General features: G+C 43.9%; 1 protein-coding gene across 1 annotated transcript in view; it reads right to left on the bottom strand.

Moving 5' to 3' along the window:
• The window catches only part of LOC8030827 (adhesion G protein-coupled receptor L2), a 122890-nt gene that overhangs the window by 14431 nt on the left and 89654 nt on the right, over positions 1-18805 (bottom strand). Inside the window, exons 5-7 of the mRNA XM_040215187.1 lie at positions 10785-10811; positions 10361-10603; positions 7913-8021 (exon numbers count right to left, since the gene is read on the bottom strand). Of these exons, the coding sequence (XP_040071121.1) occupies positions 7913-8021; positions 10361-10603; positions 10785-10811 (379 nt within the window). The remainder of the gene's footprint in view (positions 1-7912; positions 8022-10360; positions 10604-10784; positions 10812-18805) is intronic.

The raw sequence follows: 18805 nt of genomic DNA, 5'->3' as shown, positions 1-18805 counted from the left end.
TACTCTCTGACTTCATACCCACATGTTTTTTTTTGTTTTTTTTTGTGTTTTTCAACTTCAAGAATAACATTTTAGTGAACTATACTTCACAAGCTGTATATTTTCGATGGATGCGAAGATGAACGTGCGAGATATCGCACGCAAGATGCCACGGCAGCATCTGCATGATGCCGTGAGTACCAACGTAAAGAACCAGAACATGCAAAGGTTTTTACGCGGAACCGGCAGAGACAGGTGGAGTCATTGTCGCTCTTAATGTACACCCATCCACTCGAAGGGCTTGCGTAAACTGTAGAGTTCCAACAGAGTATCCAATGTAAGTTTCACTCTACCTGCCAAAGCCGCTGCTCCTGCGCTCCAATCCCGCAACTTCTCCTCAAAGCACCCAATCCGCCCCTCAACGCCCTCAACGAGCACAAAAAAGAGAAAATAACAAACTAAGTAAAAGTGACCCTGAGCGCGCTAACTTCGCAAAGCTGAGACTAACGCTGGTTGAGACAGCGCCTTGCTCAGTTAAAACACGCATAACACCACCCTGCGCTATCATCGTGCGTAGCGGTTTTCCGGCGATACGTAGTTCTCATCGTGAAGCCCTATTGTTATTCATGTGCGGCAGGTAGTTCGCAGATGACTGACGGTCTGATACATGTGTTTGTCCTACCATTGCAATCTACCTACAGGGCTAGTCACCGCACGCATCATTCGGTCTTCCAGAACGTGCAGCGAACATTTTGCCTACATTGCCCCATCATACTGTAAGAGGGATCCCGGGCATCAGGTTGTCTGCAACGGCACACGTCGGAGGCTGATTCAACGTTGTCGTAAACGAGCACTTGGCATACCTCTCCCGCTCATGTAATATGACGAAAGCGAGGACAATTAGCGATTTGCAGGGTCTTAATTAGTTCACCTGTACACCTCAGGCGAACTAATTAATCTGCTTTACATTCTTAGCGTTTTGACGGCAGATGTGCTATTGTGAAAGTGAAAAACTGGTGACCCCTCTAGACACTTCTGAGGTTCACAGAGCCAAAATTTATGACTTTCCTCTGCTAGTCTGTCCAACTAAACACGAGACTCATCACCGTGTACTGAATCGTTTCATTTGCAGAAAGTTTTTGGGTTCTTTTCTAGTAAACTATGCAAACTATGCTTTCAGTGAAAAATAAATAAATTAAACGTTCAACACGTTTGTGCGGAGGGCTCTTTCTCGTAAGTTTCACAAGTTGAGGCAGAGATCTTGCACGGCATGGTCCCCAATAAGCGTAGAGATACAATCAATATACGCTACATTGTACGTACATACTCTCCACAAGAATAATTGCGTCGGGGACATTCTTCCACTCCGTGGTATATAACAGCCAGACGACAGACACCGGCGAGGGGTCAATATCTTGCCCGTTGCCTTCACGTAAGCCAATCAACGCCGCGAGACGATTGTCTTTCATCTAAATGGCTTTGATTGTGTTACGTTGAGTTTAACGTGTGTTCTGCAAGATTGCCATCAACTGCATTCTATTTTTATTTCAAAATAAACTTTTTCCAATATAACACTTTTTAATTCAAAAGTTTACATGACACGTCTGGGCTCAGATTATTTTTCACTCGCGTTTTAATTCGTCTGAAGCCATCTTGCTGCCCGTGTCTTCCTTCTATGTTTGATCTGTATGAAGCGATAATTTTGTATTCCTCGTAAACCAGCCACAGTCCACAAGATTAACGCGAACGACTGCCAAGGGTGACTCGCTTTACCGGCACGATACCCATTCCCTAGAGTGCACACTCCCTGCAATGCGAAAGGTTGTCTTCACCGCAAACACGGCGCAGCTTAGCGCCACAAGCCGGACACCTCGAGCGCGTTTTGCCGGCTGCCTTCGTACTGCTCGTGCTCTGCGTTTGCAGGCATTGTGAAGCTTATGCAGGAGGCTCTGGTTTCCCCCGGAAATTTCTTGGCTCTACCGCAGAACGCGAGTTTCGCTACTGATATGAAGCCTCTAGTGATGTTGCTATGAGCAGTTGGACTGCAGCTGAAAGCTGTCAGTCAGACAGTATGTAAACTAACGCTTCCAAGGCTAATTAGACGACACTGGAAAAATCGGTTTCTCAACATATCGCGATGCAATTTGTCACAGAGGTGCAAGCAGGTGATGAAAGTTTACAACAAAAAAAAATTAACTCTCCTAGTTCAATAAAAAAAAAGTTTTGGGCAATCAACGACCCGACTATGCAGATGATGCAAGCGCAGAGAGAAGTGCTGACGCCAGATGGCGCACGCTGCGCCGAGGAAGCGCCGGCCGATTCGGGTTCTTTTGCAAGATCGTATGCTATGAACCCGAATCGTCCAGCGCACCCCCCCCCCCCCCCTTTTTTTTTAGGGGCGAAGCTCCTTAGGGTCTAGCCTTATCCGTCCGGCGTCCGTGCTCACATCGATTGCCATCCCATCTGTCTTCTTAAAAAACGAAAAATGTTTGCGCAGACGACAGGATTCGAACCTGTGCGGGGAGACCCCAATGAATTTCTGGTCCATCGCCTGAACCACTCGGCCACGACTGCGGGACGAGTAGGGGGCTCTGAGATGTGGTAGTAACTCAAGAGCTGGGAATGTTATGGATGAAACGTTGCGTGTCGCCGCTCAACGTCTATACAGAAGAGGGCGCTGCGGTCAAATGCTCAAATGCGTATATAACGACGTTCCATACCACACATTCTCTTTCTGACATGGACCGTTGATTTAAGCGGTAGAGATGCGTTCCCACGGCTTCTAGCGGATCCAAGCTGATCCGCTAGAAGAACCACTGGCTCTGCATTTCACCGACCATAAAGCAGTAATAATGAAGTCGAAACGCAACCTGGAACTCAGCACTACCTATGAGCAATAAAAAAAGATAAGCACCATCAGTACTACCTATGAAGAATAAAATCAGTATCATCAGCACCACCAGAGCTTCGCCCCAATCAACATCATTCACCACGTGGAGATGCGTCCATTTTTTGTTTCTTTTGAACGAGGTAAGTTCATTTCTTGATTTTATAACTGTAAACTTTCACCGCCTGCTTGCACCTCTGCAGTAAATTGCAGCGCGATTTGTCGAGAAACAGATTTTTGCGGGCCGTCTAAACTGCCTTAGATGCGTTAGTTTACATGCTGTAGAACAGAACGTAAATAAAAGAAACAAAACAAAAAAAAAAAAACATAGCGCACGCTAAAGACACTTAAGACTGCTTTCGAGCAGGAATGCCGAAGCATTCCTACACGCAGCGCGCCGCGTCTTCCTTTTTCAAACGGCGGTCCGGCAGCGAAGTCACGCTCTTTCCTTGCTCAGGAGGAAGCGAACCCTGCCGGCTCCACGGCTTCCGTGACGATGCATCTGCGGTGCTCTGCTTTTTTTGTGTGTGTTTTATTCCTGATGCGCGTCCGCTTTGACCTTGAGCGCCCGCCGGCTTTTGTGACGAAGCATCTGCGTTGCTGTGCTTTTGGCTAATGGGAATATAACTGCCGTTTCGCTGCTACAGATGGTTACTGACAACGCCGGCTTCCCTCCGTGGAACAGTTAATGCTCTCGGATTAATAAGGCGTGGATATGTATCACTTCACCAAATACAATGCGCCAATATATGAAAATATATTTGGCGTATGGTCGTGTCTACGAAACACATAACTAAGCTGCAAAAATTCTGCAATTTGAGCTGTATTCGCTGACAATTTAGGAAACGCGGGGAGCGGCTTGCTATGGTTCACGCATCTACCTTCATCAATCACTTTCCGCACTTGTTATCGCCAAATGCCGCACTGGCCGAGGAGTGAGAAAAACTTCCTTGGGATTAGTAGCGCCCTGCTCAAGCTGGCAGCGGCTAGACTTGGTACTTGGTACGAGAATAACGTGAGCAATTTCTCAAACATTTTTTTTCTTGACATAAAAATAAGTAATTATGAACTTCTCTATATTAACGTTACTGTATGAGCTCCAGATTTGATCAAAGGGGCACTATCCCAACCGGTTTTTGTTTCGATAATTCTTCTTTCATCAGGTCCTTAATAGCCTCGTGAGACCCCACGTGCATTTTATTGCACACTCGGTCTCATCAGGTTTACGATGATCGAAAGTCCGAAGGAGCAGAGTCCCGCTGTGCAATATATTATGCGGCCGTGTGCTGCCATCTGGTGTAGTGGGAAAGACCCCAGCAACAACAGAACTTCCGCTAGGAGGGTTTGAAGATGACCTCCATGTCAGAAAAGACGTTCCACGGGACTGGGCCACGTAAGCACTTTTTTATGTCTGTCAAAGTAGACTAAAACACTCTACTTTCGCTGCGAACATGGCTGTAAACGTTGCAGGATTGCTTATAGCACGGTTTTCCTTGTGGCGCTTGACTTAACTATGTGCAATGCAGCTATTTTGTTCCGTGTACATTCTGTGGCACACTGGGTCTCAGCTGACAGATATTTGGTTTATTTCGGTAAACGTGACTGCGATGTTCCCAGCCGGTGTACATATAGGATTTAGTTGATATACAGTTTTAATTATTTAATTTGTTCTGGTTTTAATAAATTTACTTAGATATTTTGTCATTGGTCCGTCACTTTCAAGATCACGTAAAAAGACCGCGGAAGAAATCTTGGAGGCTATTGCCAGCCAGGAGGCCTCGGACATCGACTTGTCAGACGAAGATGATGATGCAACATTACTGCAACCAGCCGATCCAGAAGAGTATTTGACTGATGGGTACATATGTGTCAGGCGTAAATCATAATGTTTAAAAACAATATTTTAAAGTTTTCAGAATCATCAGGCGATGACGACTCCGAGGACCTGACATCAGCAAGCGAAGGAAGACTGCCACCTTGGAGGCAAGCTGCTCTATTTACGTCTGTTTTTCCTGATGTTCCTGGTACACCACTTTCTCACCCTGATTTCCGAAAAGACTGGACACCTTAATGGTTGCAGCACAAGGAAGACTGTCAACTTCTGGAAGTTCCAAGGAAACAGCGGCTGAAGCTCCTTGATTTCATATTGTCTATCCCGCATCACTTGCTAACAGAAGGAACAAGCGATGACGAAAGCGAAGATGAGCCCCCCAGAAAACGCCCTTGTATGACGACGACACCCCTGCCTCCCTGAGGTGGTCAGGACCACGGGAGCAAAACATATGCCAGACCTGTCAGACCAAAGGTGAGCTTCCAGATACCGAAACCCTGCTGCTCTCAACGCACGAAGTTCCGTTGCAAACACTGTAACGTGTTTTTGTGCATCGCATCTTCACGCGATTGCTTTCTTTCCACAGCTAGGAACGTTTATGTATATCGGAATAAAGGTGATATTTTCAATCTTTTAAATTTTACCAGATTTTGTGTGATCTAAATCCCTATGTGCAATATATTGCACATGACACAGACGGAAAACTAAAAAATGGTACACTCTCACAACTTATTTTTTTTGTGATCAACACCGCCAATTGATCCTATAAAGTAAGCCAACTTCACTTATTTCACACAGTTGTTTCCTCCGGTCTCACGAGGATAGAGCAACAATTCTTTCTTTCTCTTATCGGGCCAGTTTTAGATTATGCCTGCGCCACAGAGGATCCCGCACATGGTTACCTCTCAAATAAAGTAGAGCGGGAAAACCAGGCACTTAGATATGTGTCAAAGTGTCTATAACCTCAGTGCAAATTGTGCGAAAGTGAGACGCAGGTTACGTTGTGACTCTATTGAATATCGACGAAAATATTTATGTTTACATTTTTCTCTCGCCATATATTACGAACGAACAGGCGTCGAACGAAAAACTGTACATTCGAAGACAACTCCAAGGATCTTCGAGACTGGAGCACTCGCAGAAAATAAGGGAATTTCGTTATCATAAACATTCCTTTTTTCACCGCAATTTTACTGCAGATCATTCGGGAGTGGAATTTATTCCCAGAAGAGTTACTTTAAATTTCAAGGGATGCTGCATTTTACGAAAGAATACAAAGTTTCGTTCGAGTATAAATATTTATTATTGTTGTTTTGTCTATGTATTTTGAAAATTTGCTTCTTTAAAGACATTGTTTAATATATCGCCTGCATAATGCCTAATGACGCAGCAGGTATTGTGTAAATATTATTAATCAATAACAAATCCGTTATGCCGAATTCACGATATCGCCTCAATATGTCTAATGAGGGGTAAAAGTTGGATATAAGGGCTGTGTTGGCGTTTGGCTGAGATCCGTGTTCAATTAGTGAGAACACAAACTTCAGCCGAACGCAGGAGCCGTGTCACATTTCTGCTTGGTGTTGCCCTTCTTTAAGCCAAAGATTCGGCTCCGCGGATTCAAGGGGGTGTTGAATAAATGAACGCCCTAAGATCATTCGGGCGACTCACTGATTGCTTATCTACCAATATCAAGCCGAAATCAAGAAACAAGCTACAAATCATCGACAGTCATTTCGGGTCGTGTATTGTGTTGTCGCAAAAAAAAAAATAAACCAGCAACCTTGGGTACGGAAAATTTTTTTTCGGCGCGCCCACTACGAAAATGATGTATATGTGAATTTTGCTGTCGAAACCAGGAGTTGCATTTATACGCACGCGACCACGTGTCAAACGCGAGCACTGACGCGCAACCTGATGAAATCGGTCGGCAATTAACGGCCTACATTAAAGGACAGCCAAACAGAACTGCTCGCCATTAGTCAGCCTCCTGAGTAGTTCTTCCCCCCCCCCCCCCCCTTTTCCTGCGGGAGGTTGGGTATGTCTTGTCAAATGAGGAGCAGTTCACAGGAGGGCCGCTAGGTTAGCGCTTATTTGCCCTAGTTGGCGGGTGAATGCGTGGCGGAGTTGGATCTCAAAGCCCTTTACGTGATCGGAGAGCAATGTGCAGATATGTTTAGTAGGTTGGAGTCTCTGGAATGTTCACTAATGTTGTAGTTAACGGCGACCTCAATCTAATAGTAATAGCATAAAAGAGTGTGGAACAATTTATTTTTGAACCGGATCCAGATGAGGCATATGTTATTTCCACAATTTATAAACAAAAAAGGGGGTTCTACATACAGCTGAATTCGAAAATAGTTCACAGGCTTGTGTTTTATTGAGGTCATCATATTTATGCAATAACCTATTATAGTTTATTCGGTGGTATATTCTTGAATCAAGGTAGTAAACGTTACTTCGCAACTATGCGCTTCCGCTTGTTGGGTGGGTCAATGGCAGGCACGCTCAGATTTTATTCCCCCTAAACCGAAACAAAACGTTCTTCACCAAAACCACAGTTCAACTTCACATCCTATTTTTCAATCATGATAACGTATGTGTTTTTTATGAGCATTATTTCACTTGTTTGAAGAAGTATAACGTTTAGCTGTCAAAGAGGTTCCGCCTTGTTGAACTATTTGTAGTATTTGCTCATTCCTGACCGCCCTTGAACTGTCCGGGCTGCCCTTGGAGCGTTTTATAGAGGTGTAGCTTCCAAGAAAGTGGCGATGACGAACACATACAAGGTGACAAGGACACCACGGCGTTCAGAAGGACCAAAATCTTCTCTCAAATAATATTGATGATGGGTAGAGAACAAAATAAAAAGAGAAGATACAAAAAAAAGTTTACCTGAAACATTTGATACAATGTGTATGATTTTATTCTTTATCTATTCGACCCTTAAGGAAGAAGCATTCTCTGATATCCATGACCAAACAGAATGGCATGACCAAACCAAATCTCCTTTGACAACCGATTGGTAGGCTCTTTGAGAGCCAATCGGTGATAAATGCAGCAAGTCATGTTGCGACATAGGATTGATGCCGATTGCAGTAAATGAAAAGAAGGAGGGTAAGCTTTTTTTTTTCTTTTTTTGGAAGTTGGCGGGCACGCGAGCAAGATCTGCCATCGCCATGACCCAAGCCAAGTCACGAGGACAAAGGACTCACTGAAATTTTTGAAGGCGAGACTGCTGTCTTTGAGATCGATGGCGCTGAGAATGATTCCGGCAACATCCAAGGTCTGTAGGAGTGTCGTGGCACAACGGTATCGTGTTTGCTGCAATGGAAAATGCAAATTCCTGGTTCATAGTCGCTCAATATCTTTTTTTATTCCCGAAAATTAAAGGACTTTTAGATAAGATATATGCAATATGTCTCAATTAGCAATTCTTTGTCATAAACAAAATACGCAGGGAGTCTACTATATGTACCAAACAGTGGTTTCTGTTCTAACACCTCATTCTTCAGCTTTGTTTACCATACACACTTAGATTTAACCTTATTGTATCCATTGGTTTTGGAAGCTCCACAATAAATAATACGGAATGACATTACTTCCTGAAACTAATGTTAAACAGCCTGCTACAACTCAGGCACCAGTTACTCTACGTTCCATTTTGATATGACCTGCCAGTGTAGTGAATATCCATGTTGGTCTGACCAATCAATCACTGGACTCGCCCGGAACCGCTTTATCTCCATAAGCGCAGTCACCTGGGGCTTGGAGAGGGGTTGACAATGAAAACCAGGTACGTACCTGTTACATTAAAGTTATTTTACAATACACGTGTCTGCGTGCCTCTTTATTTACGAAGCAAATATATATTTTCATGTAGGACGCGAAATAATACGAGTGTGAATTACAACTCATGCAGTATAATATTTTAACGTTTTGCTAAAGGGGAGCATAGTGAGTTATGATATTCGCCCAGTACATTCGGCAGATGCAGAGTTAACGCTTGCAGTCACCGATGTATCTGACATGGCGTGGGTAGGATTACTATTAAATTACTTAACCAATGTTTTAATTGGATCTTAATACTTCGGTGCTAAAAGGTCCACTGATCGACAATGTTAGCGCGAAGACGACATGGGCGTTCTTTTTTTTTTTTTCCTTTTACTCAGACAGAGCATAGAGAGTCTGGAAACTTTACGGCTTAGGTAACTGCGCAGAATTAAGACTTTCGACCACACTAGTAATTTGTATGGTAGCCGTTCAGTTTAAAAAAAAAATCAGAAAATCCGGCAATCGCTTGTCCCCGGTAGCAATATCCTGCCGTGTATCGTATTTTGCGCACTGGTAGTGCGCGAACTATACATTTTGGAACTTTATATTTTACGCGGTGCGGACTATCTACAAGAGCAGACTATACAATAATTTTTTTTCTAGATTTGTTTATTATTATGAGACGTGACGTATTTTCGAAATGACTTAGTAGGTTTATAATTATTAATGCACAATAAGTGTTTTACCTAATAAAGAGAACATTGGTCAAGGTGCATTTACCTTTACAAAAAGCCCAAAACCAAATTTAACGTTTCTGTTTGCACAGCGTAAGGTTGGTTTGCCAGTGAGCTGCGGCGACACTGGCTTTTAATAATTACTAAATAATAAACTAGTTTGGCTAATAAATAAGGCCTTTGTAGATGGTTAAATAACAAAACAAACAAACAAGAAATTTGACTTTCGCGTTTATACAGCGTAGGTCGGTCTATGCTTGAGGTGCGACGACACTGGTTTACGCCGTCGAAGAAATATTTCGCCAGTGAAGTACCAGTGCAATTAGTAATAACGTTAAAACTATTATTTATAACGTTAAACCCAACCAGGCAGACGTCTGCCGAACTGTTCAGCTTCAATTACCACTGCAAGCATGTTGTCTTTAACGTGCATGACGAAGTAGTGGTGCATGACCACAAACCGGTTGGTTCGTTACTCATCAAGACTGAAACCTGCAGGGGTGGGGATTGAATCCAGGATTCCTATGTTCTGCAGCGCGAGCTTTCGCTCCACATGTTCCGAGCTGGGGTGCGCTATCAAACTTATCCTGCGATAACCCTTTTTACGGCCGGAATATGCACCGGGTGCGGGCTGTATCTCAGTAAAAACTTAACTCTTCCAACCTAATTCCCTGCGGACTATACACCGGGTTCCGATAACCTAAAATGAACGACTATATCAACCGAAATATTTCCCTACGAAATATATACAGTTGGCGTGGAATATCCGAAAAAAGAAACGTAAGTTTTTGAACCGTATCTGTTCCTGCGGGCTACACACCGGCTGTGAACTATCTAGGAAAAAAACTACATTTTCAACCGAAACGTGCCCCTGTGAACTGTAAATCGGGTGTGGCTACCCAAGAAACAAAAATTTACTTTTCAACCGAATGTGCCCATGCGGACCATACACCGGGCGCTGACAATCTAAGAAAAACACCTTACTTTTTCACTAAAGCATGCGTTTGCAAAATATACACAGAGTGCGGCTAAGAAAAATTCAAATGTTTCCTACTTTATTATATGAGCCAATGTTAAGAAAAGTTGCAAACCCTAGCTTTGTTCTCAGTTGCCAAACGAAAACAAAATACGGTGTGTATATTTGTGTTTTCGTACCGCAGGTATTTCGTTCCAAGGTATATCAAGACTAAGCAGCTTATCCACGGTCTTGGCAGTTTCCTTCCCAACACGCTCGGCATTTTCGAAGTTGATGTCTCCCACTTGGACGTCGCCGCTCTCCAATCTCTTGGTAGCGGTGTCTAGGAGGTCGACAATGGCCAGCAGGTCTCCGCCCACTTTGAGTTCGCTCTGGCGCATGAACTCGTTCATTTGTTCCACGGTGTTGGGTAGGTTGGGTCCCTGGGTATCGAAGCACAAGACCCCGCACATGGATTTCCCTTCATTCTCTCCAGTTGCATGCTTGGAGTCAACTACACTTCAGCACAGTGTTATCGCAGTATTCAGCGATGGTGGTTTCGTCGTGTGACAGTCTCGTTCTTTCTTTTTTCTAGTTGAAATGAATGCTGCTTGCAATACTCACCAATTTTTCGCCTTTTCCAGCTGCAATCTGCAAGATAAGAGACGTCTTACTGCTCTGAATATATAAAGTGCAAAGGGACAGACGATTGCATAAAGTAGACATGAGAGCGCTATACCCAAAGTTGTTTTAATTTAAAAAAAATATCGGGGAGAAAAAAATAAGTAAGAGATGTTATAAAAAAGAGAGGAAGTATCGCATATCATCTTTTAATATTTTCTTGAAATTCGAATCCCTTCATGTGATTTTGATGATTTCCCATCAAAGAACGGCATTTGCGCTCCCGGCCTAGCCACCAAGGACTCAAGAAGTGGCATGAAGCATGGTTCAAGGCGGAAAAAAAAAACACAAAGAAGAAGATACACGCTCAGGCACCTGTGTGTCTGTCTTCTCCCTTGTGCCCGTTCTTTTTTGCGTCTTGCGGCGCGCTTCATAACGTTCACCAACTAGCCAAATTAGAAGTCCGTACGCAGCAGCCCGAAGCAAAGAGAAACCGCCAGAAAGACCAGGTGACCTCAGTCTCACCGGGAAAAATCATCCAACATTCATACTCGGCTGAAACAAGCGTCAAAGAAAACAAGCTGCCTGATCTGGGCACCAACAGCGACACACAATCAGCTGAGATCACTCCCGCTGGACAAAGCTAGAAGGCAACACCGAAGTTATGGAATATTAATCTAAGATCGACGATGCAAACTTCCAAATATACACGGGAAAGTGCAAGTGTCAACACATAAACAACGGTGCTGCACATAAAACTGGCCTTCTAACAGCTTCGCTTCATCGGACAACTTTGACTTTCATTTTTGTACCAGCAAATCCAGAAATTTCTCTGACAAAGATAAACATCCTGACACTTTGCAACATGCAAGGAATGTATCCTAACGATCCGCCTATGGGACATCTACGCTTGATTGCGGTTGATACGAGCAACGCCCACGCTACAAGAATCTTGCTCAAGGTTACTTGACTTCGCCAAGCGGGCGTTAGTTTACAAGCTTCGTCCACGCTTAAGACCAATCGGTGTCACAAGGGGCATAAATCAACAGACCATAGACACACTTTTAAAATTAACTGAACGATGATCAGACACGAATTCTAGTATATGCTCGCAGACTTAGCAGGCCTACAATTGTTAGAATACATTTCGCATTCACACTACTGCCAAAATGCGCTCTTATTTTTATGCGTCCTTTATCGAATCGTTCCATTCGAAGATCGTCCCTTGCAACTGTGGCTGCTGTGGCCACAATACTCTTGCGTGAATTCGAGAAGCAATGTGCGAGAAACAAAAATGCGTTAACTGTGCCAGTTCCCACGATTCTCTAGCTGAAGCATGCCGAAAACGAGTTGCGCAGAAATAGTTAGCAGAAATTCGCAAACAAGGCTAACCATAGTTTCCAATAATTCCACAACGATGTCCAACCCAATGTTTCTCAGCAGTATCACCAATCACAAGCGCGGAACCTTAATGGTTTTCTGAAGCTTAAACTAACTTCCACTGAAAAAATAAAAGAATCTGAATCTGGTCAGTCACGCCATATAAGTGTAAAGAGTATAAGCAGAGACTCGTTGAAATAAAAAAAAGCTCGCGGGTTACGTCTGTTTTAAAGGACGATGTCAATAACTCAAGCTTTCCATCATCTACTAACAAAGAAGTGCAAATAAAAACATCTCCCAAAAAGCATTATCAAGTATGCCGGTAGACAGACACAAATAAATTTGAATGCTGAGATGCTAAATAAGACGAGTCTTTTCAGAGCGTCAATACTACAATTTGTGATTGACATGGTAAGCAGTTTCCCAAATAGTGAGACTTGGAACACAAAAGTACAGAAGGGCCTTGGTTTTAACACCCATTTGCCCTTTTCGTGAGTAATGTAGCATGCTGTCAAGAAGCTTTGAAGGAAACAATGATCTTTCAAAGGAACAGTAATGGCGTTCTAACAAAACTCACGGATTTTAGGCAACTTCTATTGAAGTATCTTTTTCCTAACTTGGCATCTTTCGAAGCAAATATAAATAAAAAAACGAACATTAAACTTTGAAGATACTCGTTTTTCTTCTTTATCAGAACGTCTGAAGCCATCAGTTTTATATAGAATATAAAAAAAAAATATTTACAACGAATTTGATGTGACACCCGATGACACAAATGAATACGTCTGAGCTATTGTGAGAAACATATCGTGTAGTTTTTCTTCCATTCGTGCGTACGTGAAAACAAGAATACCGTTTGATTCCCGGCGGCATGAAAATATTGTGCAGAGCACCCCCCCCCCCCCTTCCGCATATACACGTATATGCGGTTATTTTGATGTCCACCATTAATTCTGGGATAGCGCACGTAACACTAAAGGGGGTCGAAAATAATGATATCTAAGTGAGCCTAAATGCAGACCTCAGGACCGATGGTACTTTAACTATTTATGGTGTTAGAATCTGAGTTGTGTTTTATACCTGACATTTGTTTTGGCAGGCTTCGCAGAACTGTTTTGTTGTTAACTGAGCTAGAAGCAGGAGGGAATAAACACCTACCAGTCCTAACATTGGTCTGTGGTAATGAGAGCGATCAGAAACCTCGCACGGTGTAGGTCACCGACTGGAACAAGCACTTAAAATTAAAAAAAAAAACCTAATTTCAGCTGTAAAGGGGACGGAAGAACTAGTACCATTTCCGAGGGGCTTTCATAAAGTTCATAATATTGGTACAAAAGATTGAAGAAGGGGCACCAAAGAGGCACAACACGAGCCCACGCTCCTCTAGTTTGGGCACGGCATAAACATCGCGTATTATAGTAGCGCGGAACGCCACTATAGGGCCTCCAATTAAAAATGGCCGTTACCGTCGAGAAATTAGAAGAAGGCAGTGATATGTTTGTTTGTTTTTTTTATTTGAAGGGTAGCAATTCTAAGGATGGGGCGGTGTCTGAGGAGAACGCCCCATTTTATGACAATGTAGTTACATGGCGTAGACGCTTCCAGCGTGGCCAAACAACGGGAGTCAAAGAAAGAATAAAAACACTTAAGGACAAGGACAGACAGCACAGTTCTTTCAACTAGCAACACACATTTACTGGTGTCTCCTTCAATAGTGCTATCTTCTTCCTAACGTTTGAGACTAAAGAGGAAGATGCGGAATTAATATATTTATATACACCCGGAAAAAAACACAAATTTACACCCAATACACTAAAGATAAAGAATTCAGAAAGAAAGAAAAAAGAAAAAAGAAAAAAGAAAAAGGAAAAGAAAAACACTATTGACAAATTGAGATAGAGCGCCCTTTTGGCTAATCCAGCTCTGGTTTCAGGTAGTTGATCTCGTTTCTGGACAAGGCGAGAGAAGGGGCAGCGATGTTGTGATCGTCATGGGCTATCTTGTATGCCTCAATGATCTCTCTCCCGAGCTTGTTCTTATGTCTCCCAATCGTGCAGGTGTCCTGGAACCGGGCTTCACAGTTCGTACAGAGGCGTTGATGAACCACTATTGGGTGAAAAGTGTCGTCCGAAGCACGAGAGACCTCGAGGACGTGCTCTCGTAGGCGCGTGTTAAGGCAACGACCTGTCTGTCCAATATATCGGTCGCCACAGGAGAGAGGGATGGAGTATACCACCCCCTCTTCACAGGGAACGGTCTGATGAGCGTGTTTGATGGAACATCTTTTGATGGATTCGTTATTGTTCACGCGCCTGCACAGTTGTTTCAGGCGCAACTTGCACGAGAAGACAACCGAAACGTTGAAGCGCGCTGCAATTGCCTTCAGTCTGTGCGCTGAGTTGTGCACATAGGGAATGCAGATAGCGCGTGAAGGCTTACTACGTGGAGCACGGGGCCTTTGGGTGGTTAGAATTAACTGAACAAGAATGGTGCTCAGTAGACCTTGCGGATATCCTGCTCTGAGGAGACGTTCTTGTTTTGCAATGCTGAAGCTTGCAAAGTGAGAACATGATTTGGTGCGAGAAGATGAGAGGAGAGACCGGATGATTCCATGTTTTACCAGTTTAGAATGGGAACTGCAGAATGGAAGAATAGGTTTCCGAGACCGTTGTTGGAAGGCCCAACAAATGCCGGTCGGAAGAAGATGCAGACGAAGATCGAGATACTGGAGACCATCGCCTGAGCTGTCTTCCCTTGTAAAATTCAGGCCTGAGGACGAAGAAGTGAAGGCTTGAAATACAGAATCAGAAGCAACTGAGTTCGGGTGAATGACTAAATAATCATCCACGTAACGAAAAACATGGAAGACAAGTGACAACTCTTCAAGGCGTGCTTCAATCTCCCTATCCACATACGTTAGAAATATTTCGCTGAGGACTGGGGCAAGGCAGGAGCCTATGCAGACACCTTTCTTTTGCCTGAGAATTTACTTTCCATGTTCGACGAGTGTTGATTGTAGATATAGGGCCAAAAGGTCTAGGAAACCCCGTTCAGATACCCCAGATGAGTTCTGAAAGTCGCATGGGCCATGTTCGTGGATGGCACTTGACACAGAATCCATAAGAAATGCGGGATCTAATCGGTAATATAGTTCCTCAATGTCTAACGAAAACATGGTAAAGGCCTCGGGAGTAGAATGGAGGTCATGAAGTCGAGATACAAGTTCTGTGGAGTTGGCAACTCTGAAAGGTTGGTTGAGACTGATCGATGACAGATGCTTTTGCAGAAAAAGACCGAGAGGCTTCTGCCAACATCCCTTTTCTGAAATGATGCTTCTTAAGGGAACTCCTTCTTTATGGGTTTTTGCTGTGAAAAACACAGTTAGGTATTGCTTGGAAGGAGCCCCAATGGCAGCTTTAAGAGCCGGGAGATTAAGGGAGCAGCAAAGTTGCTTTGCCTTTGAACGGAGAGACCCTGAAGGCCTGGTCTTCAGAGTATCAAAATTCTTTTTCAATGCCTGGCTCACCTTCTGCCCATAGGAACCTTCATCTAAGATGACAAAAACACCTGTTTTATCTGATTCCAGTAGTTTCAGGTGACTTCTTTGCAATTCTTCGACTGTAGCCCGGATCGGAACTTTGCCCGTAGGTGGAGGAGCATGGGCGCAGGCGGATCGGACTCCAGCATCAAGAAAAGCTTGCCGGTCTTGTTCTGGAATGTGAGTCGCAACAGAATGGACTGAAGTTAGTTGGTCGACCCTTGTAGTCGGAAGGTTCGGGGAAAACTTGGGACCCTTGGAAAGGAGATCCAAGGTGCCAGAACTTAGTTGATGATCACATAGAACGACCGGAGGCTCCAATTTCGTTTGGGGGGTCTTATGTTGAAAAGTGGTCACACCGGTGACAACGTTCTTCCATGAAGATTCGAGAAGATTGGACGCAGCCTTTTGGAGGAACCGGAAAGATGGGTGGGTTCCATAACTTGGACCAAAGATGATGGTCATCTGTTGTGGGAGGATCGTTTCCATAAGGCGTAACTGTCGTGACACCTCCTTCCTTGAAATTTGCATGAGTCTGTAGTTTGAAGCCCAGTTGTGGCAACAGAAACCCAGCATAGCTTCCACTCCAGGGTGAGGAATGCCTTTGCGGATGTGAAGCCCAAGGGAACGTAGCCTGAGGCGAAGAAGGGCCATGCTTGAGAAGAAGCTTGCTGCTTGAAAAAACCTTACAGGGTCGAATTCAGACGGTTTGAAGGTGGGACATGGACAAGACATAGAAAGCTCAAAAATATAAGAGACAAAGATGAAAGAGCGTGTTGGTGAAAATACGGGAGTCAAAGAAAGAATAAAAACACTTAAGGACAAGGACAGACAGCACAGTTCTTTCAACTAGCAACACACATTTACTGGTGTCTCCTTCAATAGTGCTATCTTCTTCCTAACGTTTGAGACTAAAGAGGAAGATGCGGAATTAATATATTTATATACACCCGGAAAAAAACACAAATTTACACCCAATACACTAAAGATAAAGAATTCAGAAAGAAAGAAAAAATAAAAAAGAAAAAAGAAAAAGGAAAAGAAAAACACTATTGACAAATTGAGATAGAGCGCCCTTTTGGCTAATCCAGCTCTGGTTTCAGGTAGTTGATCTCGTTTCTGGACAAGGCGAGAGAAGGGGCAGCGATGTTGTGATCGTCATGGGCTATCTTGTATGCCTCAATGATCTCTCTCCCGAGCTTGTTCTTATGTCTCCCAATCGTGCAGGTGTCCTGGAACCGGGCTTTACAGTTCGTACAGAGGCGTTGATGAACCACTATTGGGTGAAAAGTGTCGTCCGAAGCACGAGAGACCTCGAGGACGTGCTCTCGTAGGCGCGTGTTAAGGCAACGACCTGTCTGTCCAATATATCGGTCGCCACAGGAGAGAGGGATGGAGTATACCACCCCCTCTTCACAGGGAACGGTCTGATGAGCGTGTTTGATGGAACATCTTTTGATGGATTCGTTATTGTTCACGCGCCTGCACAGTTGTTTCAGGCGCAACTTGCACGAGAAGACAACCGAAACGTTGAAGCGCGCTGCAATTGCCTTCAGTCTGTGCGCTGAGTTGTGCACATAGGGAATGCAGATAGCGCGTGAAGGCTTACTACGTGGAGCACGGGGCCTTTGGGTGGTTAGAATTAACTGAACAAGAATGGTGCTCAGTAGACCTTGCGGATATCCTGCTCTGAGGAGACGTCAATTTGTCAATAGTGTTTTTCTTTTCCTTTTTCTTTTTTCTTTTTTCTTTCTTTCTGAATTCTTTATCTTTAGTGTATTGGGTGTAAATTTGTGTTTTTTTCCGGGTGTATATAAATATATTAATTCCGCATCTTCCTCTTTAGTCTCAAACGTTAGGAAGAAGATAGCACTATTGAAGGAGACACCAGTAAATGTGTGTTGCTAGTTGAAAGAACTGTGCTGTCTGTCCTTGTCCTTAAGTGTTTTTATTCTTTCTTTGACTCCCGTATTTTCACCAACACGCTCTTTCATCTTTGTCTCTTATATTTTTGAGCTTTCTATGTCTTGTCCATGTCCCACCTTCAAACCGTCTGAATTCGACCCTGTAAGTTTTTTTCAAGCAGCAAGCTTCTTCTCAAGCATGGCCCTTCTTCGCCTCAGGCTACGTTCCCTTGGGCTTCACATCCGCAAAGGCATTCCTCACCCTGGAGTGGAAGCTATGCTGGGTTTCTGTTGCCACAACTGGGCTTCAAACTACAGACTCATGCAAATTTCAAGGAAGGAGGTGTCACGACAGTTACGCCTTATGGAAACGATCCTCCCACAACAGATGACCATCATCTTTGGTCCAGGTTATGGAACCCACCCATCTTTCCGGTTCCTCCAAAAGGCTGCGTCCAATCTTCTCGAATCTTCATGGAAGAAGGTTGTCACCGGTGTGACCACTTTTCAACATAAGACCCCCCAAACGAAATTGGAGCCTCCGGTCGTTCTATGTGATCATCAACTAAGTTCTGGCACCTTGGATCTCCTTTCCAAGGGTCCCAAGTTTTCCCCGAACCTTCCGACTACAAGGGTCGACCAACTAACTTCAGTCCATTCTGTTGCGACTCACATTCCAGAACAAGACCGGCAAGCTTTTCTTGATGCTGGAGTCCGATCCGCCTGCGCCCATGCTCCTCCACCTACGGGCAAAGTTCCGATCCGGGCTACAATCGAAGAATTGCAAAGAAGTCACCTTGAACTACTGGAATCAGATAAAACAGGTGTTTTTGTCATCTTAGATGAAGGTTCCTATGGGCAGAAGGTGAGCCAGGCATTGAAAAAGAATTTTGATACTCTGAAGACCAGGCCTTCAGGGTCTCTCCGTTCAAAGGCAAAGCAACTTTGCTGCTCCCTTAATCTCCCGGCTCTTAAAGCTGCCATTGGGGCTCCTTCCAAGCAATACCTAACTGTGTTTTTCACAGCAAAAACCCATAAAGAAGGAGTTCCCTTAAGAAGCATCATTTCAGAAAAGGGATGTTGGCAGAAGCCTCTCGGTCTTTTTCTGCAAAAGCATCTGTCATCGATCAGTCTCAACCAACCTTTCAGAGTTGCCAACTCCACAGAACTTGTATCTCGACTTCATGACCTCCATTCTACTC

The sequence above is a fragment of the Ixodes scapularis genome, unplaced genomic scaffold (genome assembly GCF_016920785.2).
Source record: "Ixodes scapularis isolate PalLabHiFi unplaced genomic scaffold, ASM1692078v2 PGA_scaffold5__190_contigs__length_132052651, whole genome shotgun sequence".
Taxonomy (NCBI): Eukaryota; Metazoa; Arthropoda; class Arachnida; order Ixodida; family Ixodidae; genus Ixodes; species Ixodes scapularis.
The sequence above is the reverse complement of the archived record's forward strand: the minus strand, read 5'-3'. Positions and strand labels throughout refer to the sequence as shown.